Here is a 9,230-nt window from a genome sequence, read left to right as displayed (position 1 = left end):
TCAGTGAATACTGTTGTGAGTTGTTCTTTTACTATAGTTTTTGTTCTGGAAAACAAAAGAATCCGTCGGATTTCGCAATAATTTAATAGGCATTTTCGCTGTGATTGAAGTCAGTACTAAGCTTAATGCTGGTACTATATTCGCTTTTCGCGATATTTTTCGCCGATTCCTTTTTTTAAATAATAGATTTTAAAGCAAAAAAACTTCCTGATTTCATTCAGTAGAACTTTCTCTCATTACTTATAGTAAAATTTCAATAAAATTGTTATTTTATCATTGTTATTTGGGTTTATTTAAAAAATCACAAAAACGGGTTTTCGGCGGTGAAAAACGATTATAGTACCAGCCATTAATCGGTGCAAACGCCCCATTATTTAACCGGCAACCGCTAATTACTAAATATCGACGTATACTGTATTATCATCGTTCGATGACCGTCATTATAGATATCGAAAACTTTCTTGTTGTTTTTAGCCACAGACAATAGATATCTTTAGATGAATTTTCCCTCTCTAAAAAAATGGCAACCACGAAACAGGACCAAAATAATTTAATGTTTAAAAGCAAAAAAAGTCTCCACAATCGAATCAAAACAAGTTTAATGATATTCGCTGATCATACGCAGTTCTCTCGAAATTCTGTCTTCTCTTAATTTTACTCTGTTAACATCTAATCTTGGTGCCTCTTAAAAGAGTCGATGCTTTATCTATATCAATATATTGTCTGTGCTTTTAGCTCAACATCTCTTTAAAGCGTTCACGTATACTGCTTGACAAATTCTTTGACATTCCGAAATTTTCGGCGGTTGCCCCCCATGACATTCTTATATGATTCCGGCAGTTGCTTCCCATCACTTTCGTTAGAGGGAGAGAGTGAGTTCTTTGTCCCTGTCCCACAGTCGCATCGTCATTATAAACTTAATTACTTAAATGTTAATTTGTTGGTTTGGTTTGGTCTGGTGATGGAGATATTCGCCACTGGTCCACTGGAGACTGACACTGGGTGCTGACCGAGATCCCATCCCTGTGTATATTAAAGGATCTACTATTAAAATATGGCACTCACCCTTCTTTCAGAAAAACATGAAAACTAAAAAAATGTGTTGAAACCAGGAAAAAACAGAAATATTTAAATACTCCTATTTTGTGGGTGCACCGGTTACTTGTAAGGGAAAGCGAAGGAAGAAGTTGCATTGGCCAGTTATTTCTGTCCCGCTTGTTACCGTAGTGGTAAGGAGATATGGACCGCAACAGCATTCATAGTGGTCCTAGCTATATTGATTTATCGTCGTCTGAAGAAGATGATGATGAGGAATTCTCACTGGCCGAGAGTTCAGAGACTGACTGCGAAGATGATGACCCTCATCAATTTCGAGAAAGAGACGGCCAAGGATTACATAGTGTTGGCCAATTTTCTGAAAAAGTGGGCAATTTTAGAGATGACTTGATTAAATGTCGCCAACAAAATTGGGCCAAGAAACTCCTGCAACGAGAAGTAAGTACAATAAATGAGAGTATTCAATGCCAATAATATTGTCTTGCTTCTTTTGTGTATTATTTCATTTCCAATAAGTACATGGGTAACCTACGGTTTTGTCGAGACACAAAGCCATTACTATCTGCAGTGCCAAAAAGATTGAGATTTTGTTTTAAAGATTTGGTTCCAGTGAATTTTTTGCAAGGGTAAGTGTTTTAAAAACATGTTAATGGCAAAATTCATTCGCTTTTTTGACATAACCACTTATTTGATACACAGTCATATGTTCATGGGTTTGTCGGCTTGTGGACAGTTCCTGCTAAGCTACAAAGTGTGTTCGAGTGAAAGTGCACCAAATTCCAGCCACTACCCATTTACCATAGGTTATAAATATACGTGAGTGATAGTTTTTATCTTTTTATAAATTGTTTTTCATTACATTGAGTGTGCATTGAACAGGCTTTTCTTTTGGATATATCAACCACACAAGCCATTGAGAGGATTCTATAAATGTTGCCTCTTCGATGACCATGGCGTCGACAATGTCAAAGAGGTTAGCATGATTCAATGGAAGAGTTGTGACCCCCGTATACTAATAGTGCATGGTGCTTCCGAAGAAGAAAATGAAGACTCTTATCTAACATATATAAAAGTTCCTAAACTTGGCTGTTTGGAGTGTAGAAAGCAGAGAGATTACGAGGAGGAAGAAGGATGTAAGTAAATATGCGACGAAGTTCATATGCTTCAAGATATTGCCATTACCAACTAATTTCAACATTAATTATACTTATGCAACCACCATCAAAATCCATCGAACTCTCAAAAGAAAATCTATTGGGAATCTAATGTAACAACAATACCAAATCCACGAGACACGAATCGGAACTTACGGTTCCGATTTATGTGCTGTTCATCGTCATTAGGTATTCACATAATACAAAAGTCAGAATCTTCGATAGTAGTGTGAAATCTTTTTGATTATATGGTTGTACAACTTAGAGCTTGACACATGCGACTACCCGCAAAATCTAAGTTTTTGTAGATCGCTGCTTGCGAAAAATACTTCGTATTTTCTGGCTAAATCGGATTTCAAAAGAGGAATTGCTAATAATAACATACACTTCCCCTGCCGATGTAGAAGGAGAAAATGGACTTGGATGGACAATATTCTACGCCAATCGCGCGATGATATAGCGAGAAATGTCCTAGACTGGAACCCGCAAGGATAGCGAAGGAGAGGACGCCCGAAAAACACATGGCTTCGCTGCACGAAAACAGAGTTGGAATCAACCCATTTATCGTGGAATGATGATAGAGATAGATGGAGAGAGCTTGTTGATGCCCTATGTTCACACTAAACAGTATTGGTCATATTTTATTGTAATATATTTAATATACGAGGAACTTAGCATGGGATCTAACGGGCGCGTCTATAGGAGTAGCTGGAAATGCAGTCGCAGACAATAAGCTGTATCGAGTGAAGAGTCTGAGTGAGAGTCCGGTCGACACCGGTTCTTGTTTTAATACTGAGTGCCTATGAATTAATTTATTTATTTTATGATTTCACATACAACAAGACTTTCCAATCTCATGATTAGAGTATGTGAATTTTAATAGCATAAAATTTTGTTATACTCTATATGAAAAGGCGAGTTTAGAAGGGGCCTTTAAATAAACAATGGCCATCGATCCTTTGGACCGGAACGAGCTCGTCTATATATGGGGCTTGACGACTACAAATGTTTCCAGCAACCAAGTCCAAGATTGCCATTAAATCCCCAAAATTTTTTGTTTGTGTTCAGTTTCCTGAAAGTTTTAGTTTAAATTGAGTTTTTTGTTACAATTTGTTGCTTTGAATTTAAGAAAATAAAATGTCTAATTTTAATTTTATTTTTCAGATTTTCGTCGCCACATCCTCTGCATAAAATGCAATCTAACTGTTCACACAAAATATTCAACGACTGAATCAGATCGTAAATTCGATCCATACTTGCATCTTATATGTCCAGAACGTATACTAATAATATCAAATGGATTCTTCCATATGTTACACATAAGTCTTGAACAACCACCAAAGGAGCAGCAATCCGCTGCAGTGACTTTACAAAGCCAACAGCAGCAGCAAAATATGATTGCTGTACTAATGATGAAACCTCTATGTACAGGATCGCCTACACCTACACACCAGTTGAATGACTTGAGTCCGCAACAGGAAAGACGCCACACGCCAGTCATATTTACACCCAACAATGATAATGATAACTTTAGTGTAGATAGTCAAACAACATTTAATTCACAGAGTAATGTCGTAAATCGTATCATCGAGGATTTCGCAGATATTGAAACTGACTCCACACATTCTGGCAGTGGCATAATTGCTATAACCACGCCTCAGGCATTTGCTTCAGTTGGCTTAAAGTCACCAACTTCAATAGTATCAAATCCCGATTCACCCGTTTCTCAAGTTACGGTGGGTAGAAAATCGTGTGAGGAATTTGTCTTTTCATGTAGTCCAAACGTTTCTAGTCGTGCAAATGCCATCCCATCCGGAGTGGCTAATACACCGCCACCACCATCAAACTCGGCTTCACCGGGAAACGCAATAAAAACTAACTCGCCCTTATTTCAGAACGGAGCAAGGCGTAGACATCGTATAGTCACTAAATCGTTCCGCAAAGGAATTTCAATGTTTTTTTCATCGACTGGGATAACGACAACTCAAACATCGTCCCCGAATACTTCAACAGCGTCAGCCAATGCATTAACCAGTAATGACCGAGCATCAACCTACGAATTCTGTGAGGAGAATGAAAAGTGTGAAAAAATATCAATTTTGCGTAAACGAAGACTGGCCGAAAGAAAATACGAATTTTCTGAAGATAACTCGGAGAATATTATCCCCTTCACAAAGACTAGAACATCGGCAAACAACTCATTTAGTTCCTTATTGGGCAACTCGGCTACAGGCAGTCACTCTCCACGCCATAACCGAACTCATTTACACAATAGTTTATCGCCATATGCATCGCCGTCATCATCGCCACATCCACATAGTTCGAATATAAATGTCACCAACTATGGACATTATGCCGCACCTTCAGCATTGTCGCCTTTACGCCATAGCTGCACTTCACCTTTAGGTTTTCGATCTCCTCCTTCGACGTCGGGTCTTATAACGCCCAACAACAATAGTGTAGCCGCCAATATCTCTGGCACAGGTGGAGGAGGAGGCGGAACAGTAATGCGATCTCCTAGTCGACATTTGATTAGCAATAATTTCTATAACAATCATAAGTCACCACCACATAGTCTTTCGCCCGCTACACAATATATGCTAAGCTTCAAACCTCATGGTACATTATCACCCCTGCAATTATCAATAACTAAAAGATCACATTTAGAGAGAGGCGGCTCAATATCTCCAAACTATCAACATCCTTTCTTATCACCTCGTCGAGACGAAATACGAGCATTTGAAGTTCCATTGCAAGGTGGGGCAACCGAAAAGCCAGTATGTACGAAAAAATTTCAACGGCGTTATGTGGAGGAGGACGACGCAGCATCCGTTATAACAAGCGAAGAGGGTAAGGTTTAATGATAACATTTTAATACTGTAACATTATAATTGTTTTTATTATTCTAAGATACACGTGGCTTTTATTTCAAAACAGAATTGTGATACCATGTACCCAAACATTTATGTAGATTGAAAAACAAAGGTTACGAAAATTACTACATTTGGTATATTATTGATCGCAACAAATCATTAGAATCAAGTTGATTTGTCGATTTGAGTTTTGAGCAGTTATGCAGTTTCCAAACATAAACAAAATCACACCACACATGATGTATCACTCTTAGCAAAGACTATATGCGACCCCCGGCACTGGATAGCAGTGTGCACCACACAAACTGTAACTTTGAGGTCGGATCTGTGTGGTGTTCTTTGCTGTCACGAGCTGTTAACTACCGGGTGCGTTTACAGTGGAATGCTCCATACGGAGTGATTGCTACGGCAGTTGCGGACAAACAGCGATATCGAGCGGAGAGTCTCAGGGAGAGGTCGGGTGGCACCGGCACTTGCACAAATACTGAGTGCCTTTGATGCTTGGTATGACAAGGCGAATTATTGGCGCCTTTAAATAACCAATGGTCACTACGTTTCCGCTGTGATCAGACCTTTGAAGCGAAACAAGCTTGCTCACCTACAGGAGATTAACGAGAATCGCCACCTCTACATGAAAATGTGGTTACAACAACAATTTAGATTTATGCAAGTTGGCATGTGGAATGTAGCATTTGAACCAATTCGTCTTTTTGTTCAATCGTAAATGGGTAGATCCCAGAATCAGTTAACCAACCAAAAAATTGTCAAAAAAATCCAATTGAATTTTTTGGTTAGGACAATGTTGGAATAGATATTGAATTTTATAAATCTATAGAAATTTTGAATTTTAATTATAATTAATAACGAAATCATATCCGAATTCGGACCTGTCTTTGATCCAAATAATTTGAAAAAAGGAACCTTTTTACTGGTTCCTTGACCCGATAGATTCCTTCATGGGCAAGGAATGCCATCTCAGTGTACAACATTGCTACAACAATCATTTTTTTTTTAATTTTACACATATTACCACAAGGCCCACACTGTCCTCTAGCGTATGGATCAAAGCTAAAGGACAGAGTGGTCCTGGGGGTCTACATTGAGAACCCATGGACTGAGATCTGCTTTAGGCTGCCTGACCATAATACGGTCCTGCAGGCGAAGATCCGGGCGATCACGGAATGCGTGAAGTGGTGTGGTGCTATCGCGATGACATCTCTTCGGACAGTAAAATTGCCATAAGGGCAATAACAACCAGAACGGTAAGGTCACGAACAGTCTTGCAGTGTAAGAAGGAGATTAACGCCTTTTCTGGGGATGGCAAAATACGCATTGCGCGGGTGGCGGGCCATAACGGAGTAAGGGGTAATGAAAGAGCAGATGATTTGGCGGTGAAGGCCAGAGGACTGCCGTCAATAAACTTGGTTAACCCGAAGCCTTTCCGGTCGACGCAGTCCAAGTTAAGGGCGTGGGCGACGAATGCGAAAGATAGTGATACAGATAGTGAGAAGACGAGGCTATTACTGAAAGGAAGCAAGAAGAAGGTCAATATAGCTATTGGTATCATAACGGGACACATAGGACTATGAGCTCACTTATGAAAAATCGGTGCGGCAAGTGATATCATGTGATAGGGCATGCGGGGAAGATGATGCGTTCCTTTGTCATTGCGTGGCTTTCGCGTCTAACAGATATCGGTACTTAGTTGGGGACATGAACCATCTTATAGGAGTGGCATGGAAAACAATTAACGATTTTTTAAATAACACGGAATTTCTAATTTAGATTTTCTTTTTCGAGGTTACTTTTTTTGTATTTAGAGCACGCACCAAGCCGATTACTGGCTTAGTTGTATGTCCACAATTGCATGGAGTGGATTAATATCTGCAACCTCTTTTCAACCTAACCTAAACATTTATTTAAATATAGAAAAAAATTGTTTCTTTTTCTTTTGGCACCATTTGTAGCAAGTTTAAACATAATTTCTTATCCATATAAGTGGGATATTGTCCGTCTGCAAACCGCAGGGTTATCGGTTTCTATTACAAATAGAAGCACAAACCCCCTTTTTTAAAGTTAGGCAGAAAATACGTTTTTGCTTTGTAATAGCATTTGACTGGTTTCTTAGATCGCGATTTGGTACTATGTGACCCCCCCTCGTGATACACCATTCCGTGCAATAAAGACCCATCGCGCCGGCATCATCGTGGCATAGCTTTGGCAGAGAAGATTGAAAGCTCCACGTTTTGCACGGTGAATGAGGATGTCCCCGCTAGGATTACGAGGAGGTGCAGCAGCTCGCTAGACATTTCCATTGCATCCCCTGATCTCCTGAGTGATGTATCCTGGCAAGACGTCATCTCTTTGGGGTCAGACCACCTATAATTCTCACCATCGGCCGACCACCCGACTTCATAACCTCTGAGCGCCGGATGTTTGTCGATCAGAAGAAGGCCGATTGGGCTGAGTTCAGAGAGTATACGAATCGCCGCTTCAGTGAACTGCCACCTCCCTCGGATGTGCTAGTGGCTATAGTGACTTTATTTGAAAGATAGGGCTATATTTCTTAACTTTTGCCGCGGATAATTTATTTTTTCATCTTCTTTCTTTAGAATAAAGCTTTAATTATTGACTTTTTGTTTTTGCAGATGACTGCATTTCTCCAGGCTACCATACACTCTTGCCGGTAGAGGTGCATGGTTCCTGCTACTCTGAGATGCAAATGATTTCAAAGGCCTCGTTTCAGCAACTACGTTGTACCAGTGTCGTTATCGAACAGCATTCATTTGATATGGAAACATTTACGTATTATGTCATTAGCACATTGTGCCAAAAAAACCAGAAAACTTACGATTTCTTTTACGACTGGGCCTACGAGCTAATAAATGTAAGTTCTTAACAACCATAAATTCATATGCAGAACAAGAAACCATTACTATTTGTTGTTTTCATTTGAATTAGGTTTGTCCTATAACACAAACTATATTTTGTCTACTGATGGCACATTTTTCTGCCCGCGAAGAAGTTGCATCCTGCTTGAATTGTTCACGCAAGTTGAGCTGTGCCTTCCATCGTCGCCAATATGAATGCCGGGTGCTATTTTGTTGGAATATGTGCACTGGCGAATGGGATGTGTTGGACTTTGGTGAACTGCACGATCATAAACTACAAAACATGTTCATCAGGAAAGGCGTAAAGCGTAATCCAGTGTCCTTGGCGCAAAGAGCCAAAAAGTTGGCTCGTGAAATGGCGCAGACCCTTAACAAATTACCAGATTACACAAGCAATTTACGTGTATTAGATTCGAATATTAACAAATCCAAAAAGACTATAATTGATATTGATAATATGATTGAATTCTATTTGAAGAGGCCACGCTCAATGAATTGAACCTGCATATGCATATATCTATATATCACTTACAAACACACACACGCTTCATTACGCATTGATATTTTTGTATTAGATTTTTAGTTTCTTAAGTCATCATCTGATTCCACAGAACTCATAACATAATACGTATAAATAAATTTAGTCTGTAAGCTCATTTTCGTGGCAATCTATTCAAAATTCCTCCACTTCGTGTCATGGCTAATGGATGCCTTTAGCTATTTAGGTTCGGTTTTAAATTGAATACTTTTAGTAAGATATTTTTCGGTTTTAGCAAAAAACAGGAAGTTATACTGCAATGTCCGTGAAGTATATTTTTCCAAATTGAAAAGCAATAGTTTATGTTTTCTAAATATGTAAATTATTAGTTTGTATAAGATTGTTTTATTTTAGCTTGTTTTAATTTCCTATGTAATAATCTTTTGAAACATACAACGAGTGAGATATTCCTATAATTTTAGCATTAAACAATTTGTTGTATTCATACGAAAGTGGGTTAAATATATACAATAATACGTATGTCATTGAACTGCACTGAAAATAATGACTACTATATAATAATTTGTTTTATTGTTCATTGGAGAACAACGATTAATCGGGAGATCAGTTTATGTGGGAGCAAGTTATGGGCCGTACTTGACACGGTTATTGAAAATCGTAAGAAAACAGCATGTAAAATTTCAGCCAAATGGAATGACAATTGTGGCTTCGAGGCGCTAGAGAAATCGAATCCGGGGCCGGTTTAAATGGATTGTAT

The 9,230-nt window shown here is 38.8% G+C and overlaps 1 protein-coding gene across 1 annotated transcript; it reads left to right on the top strand.

Annotated features, from left to right (window-relative positions):
* Positions 1-880: 880 nt before the first annotated feature.
* Positions 881-9,025, top strand: LOC106084434 (uncharacterized). The gene is made up of 7 exons (XM_013248118.2): positions 881-1,494; positions 1,573-1,682; positions 1,756-1,872; positions 1,936-2,189; positions 3,375-5,060; positions 7,732-7,970; positions 8,045-9,025. The coding sequence occupies exons 1-7, from the start codon at positions 1,240-1,242 to the stop codon at positions 8,471-8,473; spliced, it is 3,090 nt and encodes a 1,029-aa protein (XP_013103572.1). The 5' UTR covers positions 881-1,239; the 3' UTR covers positions 8,474-9,025.
* The last annotated feature ends 205 nt before the right edge of the window (positions 9,026-9,230 follow it).

The sequence above is a fragment of the Stomoxys calcitrans genome, chromosome 2 (assembly GCF_963082655.1).
Source record: "Stomoxys calcitrans chromosome 2, idStoCalc2.1, whole genome shotgun sequence".
Taxonomy (NCBI): Eukaryota; Metazoa; Arthropoda; class Insecta; order Diptera; family Muscidae; genus Stomoxys; species Stomoxys calcitrans.
Note: the sequence above shows the minus strand (reverse complement) of the source record. Positions and strands in the feature narration are given on the sequence as shown.

What these genes read in the sequence shown, in the direction of transcription:
- LOC106084434 (XM_013248118.2), top strand. Translation starts at nt 1,240, where the DNA reads ATGGACCGCAACAGCATTCATAGTGGTCCTAGCTATATTGATTTATCG. An exon ending in CCAGTGAATTTTTTGCAAGG is followed by an intron (nt 1,683 to 1,755) that starts GTAAGTGTTTTA and finishes TTTGATACACAG; the next exon opens with TCATATGTTCATGGGTTTGT. An exon ending in CGTTATAACAAGCGAAGAGG is followed by an intron (nt 5,061 to 7,731) that starts GTAAGGTTTAAT and finishes TTGTTTTTGCAG; the next exon opens with ATGACTGCATTTCTCCAGGC.